The 23313-nt window shown below is 49.1% G+C and overlaps 1 protein-coding gene across 1 annotated transcript in view; it reads right to left on the bottom strand.

The window, feature by feature from the left end:
- The window catches only part of CYTH2 (cytohesin 2), a 482465-nt gene that overhangs the window by 200427 nt on the left and 258725 nt on the right, over nucleotides 1–23313 (bottom strand). Inside the window, exon 4 of the mRNA XM_069637143.1 lies at nucleotides 8807–8925. Coding sequence (XP_069493244.1) covers nucleotides 8807–8925 — 119 coding nt within the window. The remainder of the gene's footprint in view (nucleotides 1–8806; nucleotides 8926–23313) is intronic.

Here is a 23313-nt window from a genome sequence, read left to right as displayed (position 1 = left end):
TACTGTGGGACTATCACTGAGCTTTGAATTCTGCTGTGAAATGTCTAACTCTGAATTTTGCTACTGTAAGACCCTATTACTCTGAACTTGGCGGATTGGAGTCGCCTCACCTTGAAGTCTTGTCCTTATTTTTTTTGCCAATCTTGCAACTTGCCTCACTTAAATTCTGCCACTGTGATCCTCTCCCCCCCCTCTTTGAACGTTGTCGCTGTGAGCTCTGTCTCTTCAAATTCTAAAGCTGTGAGGTTACACTCACTCCTAGCCGTGCCGTGGTGCGGCAAGGCCACATAGAACTTTGTCACTGAGATTTGACCACTTTACAGCACACCTGCTAGAGTTCGCCACCTCTGAGCCGCACCACTCTGCCACCCAGCCTTTTGGACTCCAACACCCTGAACTGCTCACTGTTAATTCTGGAAACTTTCAACCTGCTGCCTCGAAATAATAGCACTGTGATGCTGGGGTTTATAAGGCTCTGAGACTGATATAGCCACCACAGAGAGGCATCTGCCACTGTGAACCCGATACCACTACAAAACCCTAACAAGCTGGCGTTCCCAAGCACCATAAAACTCTGATACTGACATACAACCATGACAGAGACCAACACCACTGTGAACCTGATACCACTACAAGGCCCCAACAAAGTGAGCCTAAACCATCTGGAAGCCAAAGCCACATTGAGCCATTCACCAATACAAGACACCATCGCTATGGGGACTTAAGACCAGGAAGTCCCAACAGAGAAAGTACTTACCTCTCCGAGATCATGCCATTGGGAGTCTCCCATCACAAGCTCCTACTGGGATAGCTAACGCCCTCGAGATAGGACTGATCCCAAGGGTACGGTTTAGACCACGGATAAGGCGCCCCCTCGAGATAATGCTAGCCCATGGGGCAGGTTTACCCACTGACACCAGAAACAGTCCCGCACATTGGACAGCTCGACCACTGGGATAGCCTGATAATATCACACTACACACTAACCGCGCAAAACCTCTGCTCTATGCTGGAATAGCACAAACAGCCCAAGCAAAAAGAAAAACCCTGAGTACAAACAGACAATCCACCCAAACAACCAACCTGACTGGGAAAAACGGAAACAAGAAACCCAACCCCCAAGCAGCAAGTCAACACTACAAAATGCACAGTGCCATGAAAGACTGATGTACAAGAAATAGCCAAAATAGAACAAAGAAAATGGAACAAGGCCAAACATCTCCAAACAACAAGCCCAGGAACCAACTAACATCAAAAAATAGCACATCTTCCCTCACACCCTTTTGCAGAAACAAGACCAAAATCACTGAACTTATCGCGCAACCTATTATCAACCTACCACCCACTTGCACAACCAACCATAAGAACCGTAAGCACATATAACAATGTTAGTCACTGTAGTGACCATCTTACTCCTAGTCCATAGACCCCTTTCCTCCATACTTGTGGAACATTCCGTCCTTCGAAGCACTTGTCAAAAAGCTTCAAATATTTAATTTTTGTCCTTTTATTTTTACGTGGGGCCACAGCATGTGGCCGTAAACCCGCTCTCCTGAGCTCCGCCCCTCGCATCGCCCTTCAGTCCTTTTCCATCGCCAGGTCTGAGACCATTTAACCTCATTAGTGCCAAGGGTTGAGGTATATCATCCTTGGAATTCCCTCCGTGTTGCCTCGTCCTTTTCGACACTTCGTTTTGTGTGATCCCTGCTAAGCAGGGATCACACAAAACTGTAATCCAACCCCCGGGCTATGTGAGGGGGAGATCCCCCCTCACTGCCAGGGGGCTGGATTACCTTCAGTTTCACATCGGCATGCATAAAGCACGCCGACGTGAAAGTGAAAGTAATTTTCACCACAGCAGCCATTTCAGGCTGCTGCAGTGAAAATAGCAGGCGAGTGTTCACTTTTTCCCCCTCGAGCTCCAGCTGTATTTCAAGCTGGAGATCGAGGAAGGTGTTGTTGGAAAGGGGAAATTCTCTCCTTTCCAACGACACCTTGTGTGACAGCATTGCTGCTGCGAATCAGGCGCAGGGCGCTCGACGCGTGGGCAGTAATGCCCACTAGACACCAGGGATACGTTTGTGACGTGGGAGGCGGGGGGGCTGCTTACAGTAAGCAGATCTCTCCCCCTCCCAGCCCCCAAAGCATGGGGGCACATGTGCACAACCGTGGGGGCAGATGGCTGATCATCTTCCCCAGGGAAGGGGGCAAAAAAAAAAAAAATAGAACAGGGATGGGGTGGGGGGCCCAGGATTTCTTTTGCCCCCCTGAAAGGGTGGTGGCTCTCCCCCTCCCACACCAAGTGGAAAGGGGGGGGGCACCCCTTGTAGCCCTCCCTGGGGGCAGATTTATGCCCTCAGGCAGGTGTACATGAGGTGGCCCCCCCTCCAATTGGAGGGGGGGCACCAGGAATTAGTACAGGCCCCCCAAAGGATGGAGCTTGCAGGTTAGCCCCCCCCGGGGCAGATGGCTGGGGCAGATGGCTGATCTGCCCCCAGGGAATGGGGCAAAATAAAATTAAAAAATAAACAATATCAACTGGGATGGGGCGTGGGGGTGGGGGAGGCCCCTAGACCCCAGGGATTTTTTTTGCCCGCCTGAAAGGGTGGTGGCCCTCCCCCTCCCACACCAAGTGGAAAGGGGGGGCACCCCTTGTAGCCCTCCCTGGGAGCAGATTTATGCCCCCAGGCAGGAGTACATGAGGTGACCCCCCATCCAATTGGGGGGTTGGGGAGGCGCACCAGGAATAAGTGTGCAGGCCCCCCAAAGGATGGGCCCTGCAGGTTAGGGCCCACCTGGGGGCAGATGGCTGATCATCTTCCCCCAGAGAAGGGGCAAAATTAAAAGAAAAAAAAAAATTACTAAAGGGAATTTTGGGTGGGAGGGGGGGGCATTAGCCACCAGGGATTTATTTTACAGAAAAGGGGGGGCTCTCCCCCTCACCCCAAGGGGAAATGGGGGCACCCCTTGTAGCCCTCCCTGGGGGCAGATATCTGCTCCTAGGAAGGGGCATCTGCCCCCAGGGAGGGCGGAGATGCCCCCCTGCATTTGGTGTGGGGGGGGGGGGGTAGAGGGTCACCCCCATTACATTAGAAACATGCCTGGCGGTTTAGGGTGCCCCTCAGTCCACCCTAAAGTGTAGTGTACCATTTTCCATTTTTTTCTTTGTTTACGAAACGTCCCTTGGCGCAGAGGGGCACATTGGTGTACCAATCTGGCCCCAGGGTGCCCAAACCTTACTGCCCCACCTACCGGGGGGCCTGTCCCACACATTTTTGGTGGCCCTCACCATCCCCACCCCAAATGGAGGGGGGGGGGGTGTACCTCACGCAGCCGTTTGTAGGAGGCCTGCATGAGGTGCCACCGCCACCCATTTGGGATAAGGGGAGAGATGGCTCCACAAGAATTGTGGGATAGGACCCCCAGTGGGTGGGGCAGTAAGGTTTGGGCACCCCGGGGCCAGATTGGCACACCAATGTGCCCCTCTGCACCAAGGGGAGTTGGGTTACCAAAGGAACCAAAAGTGAAAATGGTGGAACGCATTTTAGGGGGGGCTGTGGGGCACCCCAAAGGGACGGGGAATTTTCTAATGGGATGGGGCGGTGACCCCCCACCCACAATGGAGTGGGTGCCATGTCATGCAGCCCTCCCTTGGACCAGATATCTGCTCCTAGAAAGGCATGCCTGAGCCCAGGCAGGAGTGCAGGACAGCCCCGCCCCCTATCTGCCCCTGCGGAGGGCTACATTTTGCTGGTGTGACCGTAGGTAACATGTTTTTTGTTTGGTTTGCAGCTTTTCTATGCGAGCAGCTGCAACGTTATGCGAGTACTGTTTTATTATTTTATGGTTAGGACCCATTATCAGTGGGGTGGGTGAAACTGGGGCAGGGTTGTTAGTGGTGTGGGTGGGAATGGGCCGTCTGGGCAGATATGTTGGTGGGCTGGGACACAAATTGCCCACCATGCCAGCGTAACATTGGCGTTTCCCTGGGAGCGGATCCCTCCCATGTGGGTTGTCCGTCTGCAAGCCCAGGCTCCACCTCTGGCTGTGCTACGTTACAGATGTCACCTCTGGGGAGATCCTGCTGGGGCTCCCCTGGAGCTGCTGCTGTGCTTAGGGGACGGTACATGGTACATGGATGTCCAAGGCCAGGGACATCACCTCCAACCGTCCTGGAGTTGCAGCTGGGCTGCATTACAGCTTTTCCCTTTGGGGAGGTATTGGCACACTGCCGAGACTCCCTGGTGGGGAGAAGCTGTAACGCAGGGCAGGCAGGGCTCCAGCAAAGTCGGTGGTAATATCCCTGGCCTTGGGCACCCTTCTCCCATGTGGGTCTTTGCTGGGGGTTCTGGGTAATACATTCTGGGCCGATTTGAGTATCAGACCTCTGTGGATTCCCACAGGTGTCCTCTTTTGGGAAATGCATGGGGTTCCCCGTTTTCCTTGCTGGCTTCGACAACCTAGGCCCAAGTCTGTAGGTTACCCACAAAAACAAAATGGGCTGTGCCAAAAGGCTTGGGGTTAGCCTTTTCCTTTTGCGCCCCCGGTAGGTGCAACCACACATGTGAGGTACCGTTTTCATCGTGACACGTGTGGGGATGCGGGAAGGTAGGCCATGTGTTGTTAGCGGTGTGTTTCAGTGGGTGGCCTGAGCGAAATGTCTGAGAATTGTCTTCATTTCCAGCCAATTTCAGAGACATTTCCCTGTGTCCACTCACCGAAACACGTCGTCAACAACAGATGTCATACCTTCTCGCGTTCCCACAGTTGTCCCGACGAAAACGGTACCTCACATGTGTGGGTGCACCTACCGGGGGCGCAAAAGGAAAAGGGTGACCCGCTGGTAAGCCCAAGCCTTTCGCCACAGCACATATTGTTCATGTGGCCAACCTACAGATTTGGGCCTATGGTGTCGAAGCCAGCAAGGAAAACAGGGAACCCCACACATTTTCCAAAAGAGGACACCTGTGGGAATGCACAGAGGTCTGACTTGCGCGAAGCGGCCCAGAATTTATTACCGAGAACCCCAGACAAAGTGAACATTGTGTTTTTTCCCCCCACCAAATATCACACTTTGTCGGGGATTGTGGCTAAAAAAAACTGGGGCAATTTGCGCGAGGCAGACCTCTGTGGATTCCCACGGGTGTCCTCTTTTGGGAAATGCATGGGGTTCCCCGTTTTCCTTGCTGCCATCGACAAGGAAGGAAGGAAGGAAGGAAGGAAGGAAGGAAGGAAGGAAGGAAGGAACAACTTTATCCTTGTGGAAAGTGAGGAACCGATGTTCGACGGAAAGCGTTTGGAGTTTGCTTACACGCCTTGCAGAAGTTATTGCAATCAGAAAAGCAACCTTCCAAGAAAGGTATGGGATTATTTGAGACATACGGTTAGTGTCTCACATATGTACCATTAATAATATTTGTGCACTTTCTTCCTCCTCTTTCTCTTCTCTATTTTTCTTCTTCCTTTGCTTTGTTACATACATTTTAGTAAATTCATATTAAATTATCAAGTTTGTTTATCTGTAATTCTGCTTCGATTGTTCGAATCTACTGTGTCATGTATCATCTGTTTATGATATATAAAATAAAAATGTTGAATGATGAATATTCAATAAACATTCATTAAATTGAAGAAAAAAAAACAATCAAAAAATGGATCACAAAAACACTAGACAACATCGCACCAGAAAAACCATTCACCCTCTCACTAAAGAAAACAATGGCAAGACTATTAACACCCCACAGACCAAAGAAAACTAACAGAAAACTGGAAGAAAGGAGAAAAAACTACCATCAACAGAAATAAATAGAAGAAAAAAAACGAACACCACCAAACAGATCACAAACTCGAGCAACACCCAGAAAGAGATGTTCAACATCACCAACGAGCTGAGAAACCCAAAATCATGCAAAAACCCACCCACGCCATCACAAAAACTATGTGATGACCATGCAGACCACTGCAAAAACAAAATCACAAACGTCCACCAAGTCATTAAGAGCATGCCAAAAGCACTAACAAACCCCCCACTTTCCCCAACCAGCCGATGCCGGAATCATCTACAAGACTTAAATACCCCCCACCACTTTCAACAGAAAATAAACAACCTAGTGAACAAAAGCAAAAGAGCCGACTCACCAGCAGACCCCTGCCCACCACACATATGCAAGACTATCCTCACCGAGGAAACAAGCAGAATATTTTCTCAACCTCTTCAACCACTCACTAGCAGCAGAAGCTGTGCCACAAGCCTTCAAATCAGCATACATCAAGGCATTTCTTAAGGACCCATCGGGAAACACTGAAGACCTAACCAACTACCGACCAATCTCAAACATCCCATAACTGGCGTAACTCCTAGGTTACGAACAAGTCCTGAAACATGTAGAAAACAATTGGATACTAGACCAGGCACAAGCTGGCTTCAGACCCATGAGAGGAACGTAAACCGCATTATTATTGATATAGGACGATTTAAAACCAATACGGCACTAATACTACTTAATCCATCAGCAGCCTTCGATACAGTCCACCGCAACACAGCGTTACTTTGGCTAAAAACCTTCATGGCAGAAAGAATGGAAACCATTTGGCTAACCCCCTTCTACTCAACGCTCCACACAACAACTTGCAGAGTCCCACAAGGCTCATCCCTCTTACCACTGCTATTCAACATCTACATGGCCCCTCATCAAAACACACAGCCTCACCTGCTACAATTACACAGACGACACACATCTACAAAATCAACGCTAGCGAAGAACAAAACCCAACCCTCACCAACTGCCTCACAGAAATAAATAACTGGATGAGTACTAACCGCCTTAAACTCAACCTAGACAAAACAGAAATCATGATCACGCCCAATGGCCTGTCGTACCAACACCACATTCCATGGCCTACTGAAATGGGAAATTGACTGGAACCATCCAAAATGATCAAAAATCTCTGAAGATTAATGTACAACTTACTCGAACCGCAGGTCAACACAGTACTAAAGAAAGGTTTCTTCCACCTACACACAATCAAGCGGATACTTCCCTCTTTCACCATCCCATATAGAACCCTTGCCGTCATTTCTCTCCTTATGTCAAGAATAGACAGCACCAACAGCATCTCGAAATGCCAAACTACCTTACTAAAAAGAAAACTACAATGAATACAGAACGCAGCAGCAAGGCTACTCCTAAGAGAATACATCACACCAGCACTGAGAACCCTACACACTGGCTACCGGTCAAAAAAACTAATTTTCTTCAAAACGCTCTGCATAACAAAGATCAATCCACAGTCAAGGAACAGTAGTCATGCAGGGAAACATTTCCATCTACAAACCAAACCGAACACTAATATCCAGCAATGGCAATTCACCTCGAACCAAAACAATGTTCCGAGCGGAAATTTGGGGGAACAGCGTTTTCCTGCACTGCGGCAAAACTTTGCCACTCGCTCCAAAAGGAAATACGAACAACAGAAGATCACCTAAAGTACAGAAAATTGCTAAAAACATGGCTCTTTAACTCACTGAGCTAAACATGAAAAATCAACAAAGGGAAACTGCCAACACATCACAACGGAAACACCACAGCAACCGAAATGTGACAAACAGAAACTGGATCACCCAACAAAAAATTAAAACATTCTACCAGAAATCACCACAGAACAGTATATACTCAACTTAACATAACCATGGCACTAAAGGACATAGGCGAATATCCACTAACCCTACTAAAACCTCTACAATACCCTGCATACTCACCCTCAAACATTGAGCAAAACACACATCTCTACTGCAGCAAAAATCTAAAAACCACCACAAATGCTGACACTCCGCAACACCCAACTGGAAACAAAGCCAATTACACACAAATCACCCATACACCAAGCAACGTCTACCAACTAAAAGCAAAACAGCACACAGTGACCATATTTTCTGAACTGAAGCTACCAACAGCAACTCAAAGCTATCTTGCGCTTCCCCCCCCCCCCCCCATCAATCCCACTAAGCCCTCCTTCCTTTTCAGATCTGCCAGAGCCTGGAGACCATGAAAATGGCAGCAGTCAGCAGTACAAATCCCAATAACATAACATTCTGGGAGGGTCTCTCACACAAAGGAATAAATGCAAGCTATCACAGACAGGCATTAGCATATACCAGTCAGAACTGGTTCCAGGCTGACTACAGTCCTGGGATGCAGGGATACAATGTCCCAGATGACCACTTCACCTCATACACAAAGAGGGCAAGTGATGGGCATGTGACCCCCTCAGGTCTTCGCGGCAAACAAAGACAACTTCTACTTTGGTAAAATAAAGATAAAAAAAATAAAAATAAAAAACACAGAGGAACCATATTACATAGGCCAAAAAGCCACACACAGGTTAGCCATATGACTGGCAGTAAAGGGGTGCCTTCTCTGGGACACTATGGGGAACACCTGCCTTAGGATTCACAAGGACACGTAAGGCAGAGCACACAAAAACAGCCACACTCTGGGTCAGGCTTTGGATAAAGCCTGTTGGGAGAAAAACAGTCTAAACCCCAGAAAAGCTAGCAAAAAGCACAGGGGTCTACAAAGAGGGCTTTTAAGCTAACAGAGTAAGATGCAGCTACGCAGAAAGGGGTACTGAGGCGTGGTTGGTATGGGGAAGCAGCAAGATCCCTGATAAAATAAAACAGCCATATGCAAACAGGACTTTGAACAGTAGGAGCATAAGATAGACAACTCTAATGAGACATAAAAGGGCAGCAAGTAGACTACAGGTTAATAAAACAAAAAACGTCCTTTAGCTGCAGCACTCTTACCGCTCGCCAAGATAGTCCCCGATGGCTGTCTTGTTCAGTCCTTCACCTTTGTACAGGAATCTGGCGATTTCCTCTGGCGTGTTTTTCAGCAGATCATTCTCTTGCAAGAACAGGATTCCCTTAATAGAGAGAAGTGGTAGTCAAACACAACATAAGGTTAAAAACAAAAGGCAGTCTGAAACACTCCTTTGTAACTTAGTAAAACTTGGGGTTTCAACATAAGTAACCCAGGGTAATCCAGACATGGACCCCTTGCTCACTGTGTCTTAGAGAGACGCAGCTTCACCTGACTGATGAGGCCAGACTAGGCGGAAACACGTGTCTGGAGTTGCTAATGGTACTCTTGTTTAGAGGAGATTTGCCTAGCATTTTCGGTGCTGGAATGCCCTTGTGGATGGGACAAAGACTGATATGCAAATGGATATTTCTCCTCTGTGAAGGGTGCAGGGAGCTAAAACGTGGTCGTAGAGCCACCCCCCACCCAGAGTTGAAGGAATTCCATAGAACAGGTATCCTTTTTCCTTCATTCCTTATATCCCCCCCGCCCGCATTCCTTGATCGGCCCTATGTCCTATCACTTTTCCTTTTCCCCCAGCCGTCTCAGTCGGGTCCAGCATCTCCCTTTCTGGCAGGGTCTGCTGCCTCCAACAGAGAGGCAGCCGCATCCCGCTCTGTGCCACGGGCCTTCCTTCGTGAGCATCTCTGTACCGGTGCTGCCTTCTCCCGGCTGCGTCAGCTGCAGACTCTGCTTCCTGCTGGGAATTGTAACTACCAGGTAAGGGGAGTTGGAAGGGGGTGAGAGGTGCATACTCTGTCCTCACGGCACCCTGCTTGGGAATAGGGGTGGGGTACCCCCTCCCTCGACAGGGCCTGAAGGCAGGCCCTGCCTTACACAGTGCTTCCTGATGTTAATACCAAAAGAAGGTTCATTAAGACTAGCACTGTATCCAGCCATACAGATAAGAGGTGTATCAGACCCTTTAACCTCCTAAGAAAAAATGGGAGATGCTCCCAAAAAAGAAACACACGAGTAAAACTAACTACTCACAAAAAAACCAAAAAAGAAAACAAAAAAACAGGCACATACGCGCTTTCCTCTAGACAGAGTTATGGATAGTTTTGGACCAGCAGTACACATAGTGCCAAATGAAGAAACTACCATTATTATTGCCTGATCGAAAAAGGTACAAAAAGGTATCTTTTGATGAGCATGAATAACTCAGTAGTGCAAAGAAACATGTATTACAAGAACATTTCTGTTTTACAATCTAAAAAAAAAATTCTTCCTTAGAAGATACTCCCTTTGGGTGGGAGACGTACATTTTATCACGCCTTAAAAAATCATTTTACTCCCAACTTTGAAAAGTAGGGAGTAAAATAATCCCTTTTCAAAATCTTATCTGGAGCACTGACTGGATCATAATCAGATCGCTTACAGAGGAAAGTAAAAGGATCTCTTTTCCCCAATGATCTAGATAAGATTTCGAAATGGGAGTATTTTACTCCTTCCATCCTAAAGTTGAAAGAAACATTATTTGTAGGGAGTATCGGAAATGTTTTGTGATAAATATATGTCTTTGCGCCTAGTTATTCATCTACATTATAAGATCTACTATTCCCTCTTTGAATCAGGAAGCAACAATAGTGTTTCTTCCAGTGGCACTACATGTACCAGTGGCACTACATGTACCACTGGCCCAAACATATCCATGTAGCTGTGTGGATAAAATTAGAGGGACATGCTCCTTTGTGCCGGTGTCATATTTATTGGTTGGAAATGCTTTTACTCCATATTTTTATTTTTGAGACTATTTGCCTATTTTAAGAAGGAAAACATGGCTAAAATGTCCCTTATCTATAGGGCTGCTTATCCCCTAATAACCAATGACAGATTACTGAGGATCACATTTTGTTAAAACTGTTTTCCCTGTTGCAAATGTATAGTGCATTATTGTACTGAAACAATGGCAGATGCTGGTATTTAACAGGATGGTGATTAACTAGAGGTTTACTTATGAGAAACAATGGTGAGGTTTGAGGTGTTTTTTCTTGTACTCGAGTGAACAGTGTATGGGGGGAACGCACGTGCAGCATGCGCCAAAATCATGGTACATTCACAGATAGGTGCACAAGCTCGTAAATTTCAATGGAAGTCAGTCTCTCTGGGAGCCTGATTGCAGAAAATAACACATATAGATATCACGCCTATTGGCAGTACAAGAGAACAAACAGGTAATAGCAATCACACCTTAAAGAAGGAAAGCCGATGGTGGCATACCACTGTTTCAGACTTCACCAAAAAGAAGAAAGACGGAGCGACCAAAACAATATTGAAATTAGAAAGCTGAAGGGTAATATATTTCAAAACTTGATACATATGCAGTTTAGACAAGTGGAAGTTTTTTTGGAAGCCGAGTAGGAGACAATTAAGATTTAACAATGGAATGAGGAGGAACAATGCAAAACAATCGCTGTACAAGTTCTAAAACAAACTGCAGGTACACAAGTCAAATTGCAAGCTACTAGCTAGCCATAAAAAGTAACTTGTCACCTCAATTCTACACAAACACACAGTACACAATTTCTTACTCGCCAAGAGTCAACTATCACAAGCCAATGGCTAGAGAGGAGTGCAAATGTTGAGCCCAGATAATATTCAAAGCACTTTACTAACCCAAATCTATGGTAAAGATTCAGTTGTGATTGAGGGCCACACACGTCTTTTCAGCAATTGCAGAGCTATCTAAAATGTCAAGTATGTTACTTGAATACAGAAGAAACACAGATGCACACTGGCCCATCAATTGTACAACCAAAAAGCAATGGAAGGGTTTGACGATTCAACCAATGACATTCCCTGAGTATATTTTGCCTGAATGAAAAGAGTAAGGTAAAAATGATGTAGCTCATAGGCCAAGCTAATGTCCTCCGTTACTCACCTACTGATAGACGTTGTGGAAGTCTTAGTACACCTGTGACCAAGCCCAAAGCAAACAAAGAAATCATAGAATGGAAAAGCAGAGAACATCTCAAGTTAGATTGTGACTGCTAGCCTGCCCTCCCCATCAAAGAAGTGGAAGGAAACCCCTTCAGCAGAAATAAACGGCGGAACAGCTCTTGGACAGCATAAAACAAACCAGTCAATCTTAGGTGTGAGGAATAAAGGAGACTTAAAGATCAAACTTGGGTCAGAGAAAAAACTATATGGCATTGCCCCAGAAGTCCCTCAGGTGTCTGACCTGAGTAATGGCCATTTATTCAGAGGACTTTCATTCTGTTGCACATTTGCTAGAAGGTTCCGGGGAATTCCTAAGAAGAGGCAAACAGTTTAAGAAGGCAGCGTGCTTGGAGCTTTTGCTTCCCCGGAATGGGATTTAAGATGCAGTCAAGGCGCTCAGATGAACTTCTGTCCACGAGCAAATGGGCAGGGTCAGGTCCGCCATTGACTTGAATAAGTTCCCACAATTTATAGCATTTGATACAATATGGTCTCCGTAAACAAGCACCCATATGGCCTCTAAACTAGGGCAAACCCTGAGAGAGCATGACCAATAGCCACCACTGCCTCCAATATAGGATCTGGTTGCCTCCAATGACCATCGTCCCTAAAGTGATATGAGATACAGGAGGCCTCCCAACCCAGGAGACTAGCATCCGTAGTGAAGGTCAATTAATCCGGCAGCAAAATTAGTAGTCACTTCGAGACGGTCTCATCTGCCAGCCACCTCTGAAAGGATTAGGCCATGTCCAATTACATCAGAATTTGATGTGCTTAATAGACCTACTGGGAATTCCATCTCTGCAGAAGGTGTAAAACTATGTGCTTGATGTGTAGCCTAGTCCTGGGACTGTTGCCACTGAAACGCCTTTGGGCAGGGACATGGCCAGAACAGAAACCCAATACCACATATTCAGAGCTTTTGAAGAAGGAAAAAACATTCTTTGCTCTTGATGGTGTTGAGAACTGATACATTGCAGGAATTTAGGTGAGATTCTTGCCTACTCTTAATTCAGAATCCATCATGCACCTCCAGGTGGTTTCGCACAACCTTCACATCTTCTGTTGTCTTAAGAGCAGAAATTCCTTTCTCACTGATTACTCCCAGCAATGTGGCAAGGACCTTCGTCAAAATTTTGAGTACAGTGCTTAACTCGAACAGGACAGCTACAAACTAATAATGGTCTTAGCCCACACTGAACAGCAGGCATTTCAGGTAACTTTCTGAAGTAAGCATGTGAAAGTACAGTGACAAATTGCAGAAATGTGTCCCTTCTCCCCAAGGGAAACCCCTCCCCCATCCCCCTTGTGAGGCCTGGGAGATGAGCCTCTCCATAATAACCTCCCAAGGGGTAAAGGCAAGTGAGTCCTCACCAGGGGAGACTATTACCTTTCCCATGTGGAACCCTAGAGGAACTTCCAAAATAACCTTTTCAAACGTTTCCGGTAAACATATATGAAGAAATAACTAGTATGTGTTTCTGCCAACAAGAAATGGAAGAGTTCCCTTTAAGTCCCCATATCATTGGGACGAGGAAGAGGACGTATGGAGGAGACAAGAATTTGCAAGAGAAAGAGAAGGAAAACAGGTTAACTCTTACCTCCGGAACAGACTCACTTCAAGCAAACAGGTTGCGTAGCACTGCTTGGTCAACTCCCCCCTGGAATCCCTGTCGACGCAGGAGAACCTCATGAAGGTTTGCGTGGACTCCACGTAGCAGCACTACAGATGTCCAGCAGGGGCACACAAAACACAAAGGCCTTCATCGCAGCAATCGCTCTGGTGGAGTGGGCTCTCGGAAGGACGGGCAGCGGTCGGTTCGCCGACCTATGACAATGCATGATGCAGCCGGAGATCCACCTTGAATCAGAAGCCTTGGACAAGGCCTTGCCATGGTCCACAGGACCAAAGTTCACAAACGGCTATGAATTCTTCCAAAAACCTTATGTGCGCATCACATAGAACTTCAAGGCACGAGCAACGTCCAGCGAGTGTAAGGTCCTTTCAGCCGGTGAAGGTTTCGGAAAAAACAGTTAAAACCAAGGCCCGTTGAGATGGAATTCAGACTGAACCTTTGGCATGAAAGAGGGGTGCGTCCGCATCACCGCCCTCGATTCGTGGAAAGTCAGGTATGGTTGCTTGCAGGATAGGGCCTTGATATCACCCACCCTTTCGGCAGAGGTGATGGCCACAAGGAAAGCAGTTTTCCACAAGAGGAATGAGAGGGGCCTGATGCATCGGCTTGAAAGGGCCGCCCCCGCCCCCATGAGCCTCGTCAGAACCACATTGAGTTCTCAAGCCGGGGCAGGAGCCTACACTGGCGGGAAAGATCGAAAAAATCCTTTGCGGAACTCCTCGAGTCAGTGGGACCACAGAGAAGATCTTCCCGGAGACCTGGTCTAGCGGGAGATAGCTGCCAGATGCACCTTGGTAGAAGCGTGTGCCAGGCTGGCCTTGGCCAAGGAGAGCAAGTATGGAAGAATTTGCGGGGCCGTGACCTTCAGCGGGGTAATCTTCTGCGACCAGCACCACGAAGCAAAACGCTTCCACTTATGACCATAGCACTTCAAAGTCGACGAAGACCTGGCCTTGGCGAGGACATCTCTGCAGTCTGCAGGCAACTCATATCCACCAAACTCTAGGGCTGCAGAAGCCAAGCCTTCAGGTTCAGCGACCCTGGGTCGTGATGCAGGATTGTGCCTCCTTCTCTGTTAAGAAGATCTAGAACTACCGGCACCTTGACTGGGGAGACACCAACAGACTGAGGTCCGGATACCAAATCTGCCTCAGCCACGCCGGGGAGAAGAGTATCATCCTGTACTGGCACTGTCTGAGTGTGTTGATGACTCGTAGGAGGAGAGGCAATGGAGGAAGCATGTACAGGAGCAGGCCTTCCCACAGGAAGGAGAACGCGTCCCCCATGCTCCTTGGATGGTGGAATCTGCTGGCAAACTTATGGCATTTGGATTTCGCTGCCGCAAATAGATCGACCTGGGGTCTGCCCCCCTTGACGAAGATGCGGTCCACCTGGTCCTGCCAAGGTTCCCACTCGGGCAAGAGCGCAACTCCCAATGGTGTTCTTGACTCCTGCTAAGTGAAGAGGAACATCTCTTGTCCGACGGCCCAGCCCCACAAGTCCTGCGCTTCCTTGGAAAGTGCTGGGGATCGAGTGCCCCCTGTTTACTGATGTAGAACATTGTGGTTGTGTTGTCCGTGAAGATCCTCACCACCTTGCCCTTCAGAGACGGAACAAACAACTTGAGCGCCCAGAACACTGCCCGTAGGTCCATGATGTTGATATGGAGATCCCCCTCTTCCGGAACTCTCAGGCCTCTGGCGTGCAGATGTCGAGTGGGGGCTCCCCAGCCTTCCAGGGAAGCGTCAGTGGTGACCATCTCCTGGTATGAAGGGTTTTTAAACCCCCTTGGCCCGGGCGATGTTGGTGCAGATGCCCCATCACATTAGCGCCCGACGGAACTCTTCGTCGAGCGGGATCTAATCCGCGAACCTTCCGGATACCTTTATCCAGTGAGCGTCCAGGAACTCTTTAAGAGGTTGCATCTGTAACCCGCAGAGTCAGCTGAGGTAGATGCAGGACGACGACATGCCGAGCAACAGTCTTCATCAAACAGCTGCTGCACCTTCCCTTGAATGCCCCTACTCTCTCCTCCGAGGGTGACACTGGGCAGGACACAGTATTGAGTCTGGCTCCTAGGAATAGTGCGTTCTGCGATGGTCTGCGATAGTTGAGGAAAATCCCAGATCTGTCAGCTGCTGGACGGTCGCCTCTGTGTGTCCGTCTGCCAACTCTCGCAAATGAGCATGTCGAGGTACGGGTATACGTGTATATCCCGAAGATGCAGATGGGCCGCCACTGGTGCCAGGCACTTCGTGAACACTCTGGGGGCCGACTTCAAGCCGAAAGGTAGGTCCTTGAACTGTTAGTGCTGTTCCAGCACTACGAAGCACAGAAAGTTTGGTGTTTCCTGTGAATGGAGATGTGGAAGTAGGCGTCCTCCAGGTCCAGCGACATCAAGAAGTCTTCTTTTTCCAGTTGGCTGAGCAAGTATTGCAGCGTGACCATCCTGACTTTTTGGGACTCTAGGCATTTGTTCAGACGTCGTAGGTCTATAATGGGACTCCAGCCCCCTGTTTTCTTTCTGACCAGAAATATCTGGAATAGACCCCAGAGTCGCTAGGGAACTAGCTCCATCGTCCCTTTTCACAGCATGGCCCGTACCTCCTCCAAGAGCTGAGGGATGTGCTGCTCCTGACAGACCACCGGAGAAATCCGCGGGCACCTGCACTGAAACTCCAGGGTGTGTCCTTGGGCGAGAGTGTCCAGCACCCATCTGTCGGTGGTGATCTTTTTTCCACTCGCTGATGAACCCCGGCAGCCGGCCTCCCTCCTGGCCGGTTCAGGCTTGCTTCGGTGCCGGCGTCCTGTTCTGCGGCAATGCTGTCCTCCGCCACTGTAGGCCTGGGGACGGCCTCTGTAGGCTTCGTGAGTCGTAGATTTGAAAGGCGAACGGTGCGATGAGGAGAAACCTTGATGGTGGACCCCACAGTGTAAATCGCCTTCCTTCCCATGATGTCCATCTTCTTCCCCTCGCTGTCCGGACAGACTAAAGAGGACGGGTTAGCCGACCATTTTCTTGCGGCCGCTGAAACCACCTAATCCGGTGATGGTTGCGACCTCAGGCACTTGGGTGTGGATTCCGCCATTCAGTACTTCTTCTCCAGCCTGCCAAGTTTAGCCGGAGCCGTGCAAGGGTTCTTCAAGAGGGCCAGGCCATCCTTCCACACGTCGTCCAGAAGGGGCACAGCCATGATTGTCTTCCTCTTGGCCTTGCGCCTCTGGTACAAGTAACCCTCCTTTCTGGTTTCTTCAGGCACAAGCTGGAAAAGCTTGTAGGCTCTGGCGATCATGGAATGAAACAACCCCACCTCACCCGGTGGGGACACCCTAGGCTGCGGAGATCCCACCGCCCCTTGCAACGATATCCTCATCGTCGTCTGTCTTGGCCGTATCGGTCCCCGTACCCGTGTCTGCTGGAGGAGAGGGGACCCGACGCGGATGGGGAGGCTGAAATGGGGGCATCGGATGACACTTCCTCTTTTTTGCTGGCGGCTGATCGGGGACCTGGGGTGCTATTGTAACCCGGGCCCTGTGGCATACTCTTCTGGATCTGACACCAAGGTGTGGAGGGTCGACAGGATGTCCAGAGACACATCCCTCAGCTGAGCTGGTGTCATCGGAACACTAGGCCCTGCGCTATCGTCGCCATCGTTCTCCCCTTCCACATCCTTGTGGACCGTGTGTAAGGGCTCCAGTTCCTTGTCATCTGTGGACGAAACTTCCACAATTTGGGCCATGGCCTGGGACTGATCCGGGGCCTCATCCCCCCCACCCCGCTTTTCCACCCTGAGGGGCTGAAACTGGGTTCTAAGCCGGTGTCCCCTTTTCCGGGGTGCCTGCAGAATTTGCCAAAGTCACTGCGGCGGTTTGCGCCTCGGTGGCAGGGATACCTTTTGCGCTGCGGGGACTACCTTCACAGGGTCGGCCCCCTTAGCCATTGTGAGAGCAGCCACCACCAACTCATCGTCGACGAAGTGTTATCCTGTGCCTATTGGGCCTTCTTGGGCAGTTCAGCCTGCTTCCCCCTCCGTCCGCGGCTTCTCAGGCTTCTCCCGCAGTTTATCCAGGTTGGTCGATTTCCTTTTCGAGGAGAAGCTGGAAATGGAGGCCGAGGGTGATGTAGATCGCGCCCTGTCCAACATGGGACACTCTTCCACTGCAACCCGGGTGGATCCGGACTTGCAGTTCATGACCTGGTTTTGGGCCCCCATGCATGAGGCACCCTCAAAGGACTTAGAAGACCGCTCCTCGGACCGGCCAGTCCTGGGTGAGGCATGACCCTGCTCTGAGCACGGGGCAGAGGCCTTGGCTTTCAGCCACAACACCAGTCTACTGTGCCTATCCTGTGTCGTTTTCTTGGAGAAACAAAGTCATATCTCGCACTCTCCTTCTTTGTGGTCTGGATGCTGGCAGTAGAGGCATTGTAGGTGCTGGTCTTCAACAAACACATTCCGGAGCCCGCAATTGGTGCAGGACTTGAAGAGGGATCTTCCCTCCTTCTCTGTCATGGCCGGAGGGCACAAAGTAGGCCCGATGGCCTTCTGCAATCTTTGACGATCTTTGCCCTTGAGGGGTGCTGAAATTCACAGATAACAGATCCCAGCTGTCGGCAGATGGAGGAGCGAGCACACTAACTTTTGTAATATAAATATAACCTTTTTCCATCAAAAACACAAAAACGAAGTAGCTCACAGAGCAATCTCTAGGACTCCCAACACTAAAGCGTGTAGTAAACATCTGCAGGTGGCTTCCAGAGGAGGGGCTTAGGGAGAGGGCAGTCATTGGGAGAGAGCTGTCATTGGATGGGGGCAGTAAGACGCAGAGGACAGTGATAGGAGAAGGGAGTAGTTGCTTACCTGGAACTCCATTTCTCCAGCGTTGGTAGCTTTCATGGATTCACATGCTGTGAATATTCACTGTCAGTCTGGAAAAACCCCAGTAACTTTAGTATGACATGCATTACTCACCGTAATAGCATTTCTGATGGTTGTATCTGCCTAGATTTACATGCTGTGCATATGGTCCAACATCCAGTGGAAACCGCACAGTATTGCATCTTGTCTTTCGGGGATCGAAAGGGGACATCAGCATAGGCGGGTCTGTAACACTATCCCTATAGTGACATGTAGTGTACCCAAAATCCCTCACGCGCAGAGGTCCCTCCGATTGTATTTTTTCTGCCATGAGGGAGCCTCAGGCTATTGTGAGTGAGTACATGAAGAGATAAAGTAGTAAGACGTATATGTTCCTTCCACCCAAAGCGGGGAGCAGGGAGGGCACATTTGAATCTAAGCAGGTACAACCATCAGAAATGCTATTACAGTGAGCAATGCATGTCTTCTGATGTTTGTTAATCTGCTTAGAATCACATGCTGTGCATAGACTAGCGAGCAGTACCCGGAGTTGGAGGTGGGTTATGAGAAGGAACAGTAGATCAAAGATGTCTTAATACTGCTTGTCCCACCTGAGAATCAAATCTAGAATGAGTGTTTAGGCAATAGTGTTTTGTAAAAGGTGTGTACAGAACTCCAGTTTGCCGCTTTGCAAATGGATTTGAGGGGAACATTTGCAATGAATGCTATGGAAGCCCCTGTGCCCCGAGTAGAGTGTGCTCTAGGCTTGAAGGGCAGTTCTCAGTTCTCTCTTAGCAAGAGAGTATAACACAGTGTGATGCATTTGACAATCCACCTTGAGATAGCTGATTTAGAGACAGGATCCCCTTCTCTACCAGCTGCCACTGAAACGAAAAACTGGTTGTCTTCCTCAGTTGTTTTGTTCTTTCCAGGTAAAACATGACTGACCTGCGCACATCTAGTGTGTGTAGGCTTCTTTTGGACATGCTAGTGGGATTCTGGAAGAAAGTGGGTAGTTCAATTGATTGGTTCACAAGAAATTTTGAGATGAATTTAGGCGCAAATCTGGGATGAGTGCACAGAACCACCTTATCCCTGTGGATTGTAACAATAGGGTCTAGAACAGAAAGGGCCTGTAGTTCGCTAACCCTTCTAATAGAAGTGATAGCCACTAGGAAGGCTGTCTTGTCAGTAAGGTCTTTTAGACTTGCTTTATGCATTAGCTCAAAGGGAGATCCCTTGAGTCTGGTTTAAACGACATTTAGATCCCATCCAGGAGCTGGGTGAGAAATGAGGGGATGGATTCTCTTAACCCCTTCCATAAAAGCCTTAATAACCAGTATTTTTCACCATGACACTTTCTGTTGTGACGTGGTGTGGGCTGAGAGAGCAGCAAGATTAACCTTAAGGGAATTGAAGACCAATACTGCGTCTAACAAATGAGTTAGGTACAGCACAATGTGTGTGGGTGAGCAATCGATGGGATTGACGCCCTTGGTATTACACCTGATGAAAAAAGCGTTTCCATTTACTGGAACAGCAATAGCACGTGTTAGGTTTCCTAGTTTCCCTGAGTATGTCCATGCATCTATGAGGGAGCTGAAGGTGTCCAAACTCTATGACCTCAGGAGCCAGGCTGCTAAGTTCAGAGTTTGTGGGCATGGGTGTAGGGTCTCGCCCCCCCCCGTCCTGAGACAATATGTATATTGTACGGGCAAAGTAGTTTCACAGGGGGGGGGGGTGGGGGAGGTACATTTCCATTAGATGAGCAAACCGGGGTTGGCGGGCCCACACAGGGGCCACCAGTATCATGGTAACTGGTTCCTGGTGCATCTTGTGCACTATCTTGTTGAGAAAGTGAGTCGGGGGTAGGGGGGTTTTGTGGAGCATAGACAAATTTCCCTGACCATGCTATCCAGGATCCGTTCCCCTTGGAACGGTTCTGGGGATACCTGGAGGCGTAGTCTTGGCATTGGGCGTTCTGAGTAGCGAACAGATCTATCTCTGGAAATCCCCATTCTGAGAAGACGTTGAAGACAATGTTTTCATGTAGATGCCATTCATATTCTAAGGGCAGTGGGAAATCTCTGATGAGCACGTCCGCCAGAAGATTGAGTTCCCCTGGAACGTGTTGGGACAACAGGAACATGTGTTTAAGGGCCCACATCCAAATGTTTTGGGACAGCTTGGATAGCCCTGGAGAGCATGTGCCTCCTTATTTGTTTAGGTAGTACACGGCTGTGGTGCTGTCTGTCAGGACCAGAACTGTCTTCCTTGTAGTTGGAGCATGAAAGGCCTTTAGTGCCTTGAATGCTGCTAATAGATTTAACAGATTTATATGGTTGGATACTACTTGTGGGGACCTCGCTCCTTGTGTCATGAATTGTCGGACGTGTCCCTTTTGGACTTCCTGGTCCCTGGCACATCAGGGCTTGCACTCTGCGCTACTACCAACATGGCCGTCAAACACGGAACGTTGCTTACCAGCTTCCGCGCCGGACGTAGCACGTTCTATAAGTAAGCCACGCCGCCGCGGCCCCGCGCATCTCAACGCTACCGCTTGCAGTGGCTAGACGTGTGCTGCCGTAGTTCGCTCTCGCTGACTACTCGATCCCTGGTTCCTGGTCCTATTATCCCTTCCTCCTTCTTTCCCTTCCGTTCACCTTCCTCCTGTTTCCCGGACTTCTGTGTACCCGTTTCCGAGTACACTTCTTCAACTCCTGGATTTCCCAGACATACTGAACGTTCCTGGCGTTGGAAAGCCGAACACACACACTGGACTCCGGAGACGTCCACACGGGACTATACAAGACCCGGACTGTGCGCAAGAAGGGTCCTTCCAAGAGCTCCAGCAAACAACAGCGACAGGTGAGAAGGGGGGAAACATGTGACACCTTGCGCTGTCTGCTGAAGTAGGTCAGCCCCCCCACCCCGTGAGAGATGCGTCTGTCCCGAGTGGTTTCCACTGCGGGGGTGGTGAATGTCTTCCCTTTCAAGAGGTTTTCCCTCGACCACCACTGCAGAGAGAGAACAAGGGCTGGCGAGACAACTACCAGATCTTCCCATTGTCTGCTGGCCTGACACCACTGGCTGTTGGGCCACTCTTGCATAGGACGCATGCGCAGCCATGCGTGGGGAACTAAATAAAGTCATGACACAATCATACCTAGCAAGCGCACTGCCTTGTGTACCGTCACTTCCTGACTGGCTACATATTGAGGGATCTGAGAAAGCATGTTCTGAACCCTCTCGGAGGGGAAGACGAGACACTTCTTTGTCTGAATCAGAGCACCTAGGAATTGCTTGGCTTGACTGGGGTCTAAGCTGGATTTCTTCTCATTGATGGAGAATCCTAGACTGAAGACGAGGTCGATGGTCTTCTGTGTATTTCTTAGGCATGTCTCGTAAGAGTCCCTTGTTATGAGCCAGTCGTCGCGGTAAAGGTAGACGGGGACGGATAGTCTGGGCAGGTGTGCTGCTGCCACTGCCAGGACTTTCGTAAACACCCTTGGCGTCGAGGCAATGCCAAAGGGGGGGTACTTTGAACTGATAGTGCTTGTCCTCTATCATGACCCTTAAGTATTTTCTGTGCGCTGGCAACATTGAAATATGAAAGTATGCATCTTTCATGTTCAATGTTGTCATGTAATCACCATTTTAACATCGGAATTACTTCCTGCAAAGTTTCCATACAAAACTATTGAGGTTTGACAAATTTGTTTGCTGGGCGCAAATCAAGTACAGGGCGCATGGTGAGGTCCTTTTTGGGTACAAGGAAGTACACTGAATAAATACCCTTGTTTAACTGAAGAATAGGGACGTCTTCTATGGCGTCCTTTTCCAGAAGTGCTTCCACCTCTTGCTACAGGATTCTCAGATGATCTGGCGCCAGGCGTCTTGTCTTGTGTTGTCTGAACTGTGGAGGTCAGGCGAATTCCACGCAGTAACCGTGGCCGACAGTCTTTAGAACCCACTGGTCTGAAGTAATCCCCTCCCATGCCGAAAGGAAAGATGTTAAGCGCCCCCCCTCCCGACCAGGGTGACATGGGAGGGGACCTGGATCCGTAGGTCATTTCTGACCAGAGGCTGCAGTACCCCTGGAGTTGGGGCCTCTGCCTTTCCCGTATCGCTGACCCCTAGGTGGATAGTTGGCGGGGGTACTGGTTGCTTGGTTGGAGTTCCAGTTGTTTCCCGTGTTGTAGATGTTTTGGGCAGAACGGGATTGGCCTCGAAAGGACCGGCGGGAACCGCTACCCCTCTGGGGGAGGGTTTTTGTGGTATCTGTTGCAGGGATTTAAGAGTCTCATGCTCTTTTTTTGGCAGTCTCCCAAGCATTGTCGACCTTTGATAGGTTTGTTTATAAGAGCAGCTTGGGTTTCCGGCTTGAAGCCCAAGTTTCGGAGTCAAGCGTGCCGTTTAAGCAGAGTGCCCTGCGCCATTGATCTTCCTGCCGTCTCCGCAGTATCCAGAGTGTTCTTTAAAACATTCTGATTGACTTGCCTGCCCTCAGCCACGAAGGCGAGTAATTTGGATCTTGCGGGTTCAGGCCCCTCCTGGAGACCTTCTTGTATAAGGTTCCATTGCGCATCAGCAAAACTGGCAAGCAAAGTGGTGTTGTTTGCTATGCGCGTGGTAAAGGCAGCTGCCGTGGTCACGCGTTTCCACAAGGCATACAACCTTTTAGACAACTTATCTAGAGGAGCTTCTCCCGTAGCAAAGGGTACTCCTGCCTGTTTCCGGGTGGTGGTGACCACTAGGGTATCGGGGGTATGTGTCCATTTAAATTTCGTCCTCCGGGTGGGAAGAAATTAAATGGTCTTGAGAAGATTTTCCAGGAAATCTTAAGGTTGACATGAATGGGATGCTCACGAGGTCTCTTGGGTTTAGGGTGCTCTGAGAGCGACAATCCTTTCTAGGCGGTGCATGCACCCTTCACAATTTTCCCTGGTCCATTTAGATGAACCAGAAGGTGTAAAAGGGGGAAAATCTTCATTTTCTTGCCTTTGGCGCCGAAAT

The sequence above is a fragment of the Ambystoma mexicanum genome, chromosome 1q, assembly GCF_040938575.1.
Source record: "Ambystoma mexicanum isolate Mex_15411 chromosome 1q, UKY_AmexF1_1, whole genome shotgun sequence".
NCBI classification, from domain to species: domain Eukaryota; kingdom Metazoa; phylum Chordata; class Amphibia; order Caudata; family Ambystomatidae; genus Ambystoma; species Ambystoma mexicanum.
Note: the sequence above shows the minus strand (reverse complement) of the source record. Positions and strands in the feature narration are given on the sequence as shown.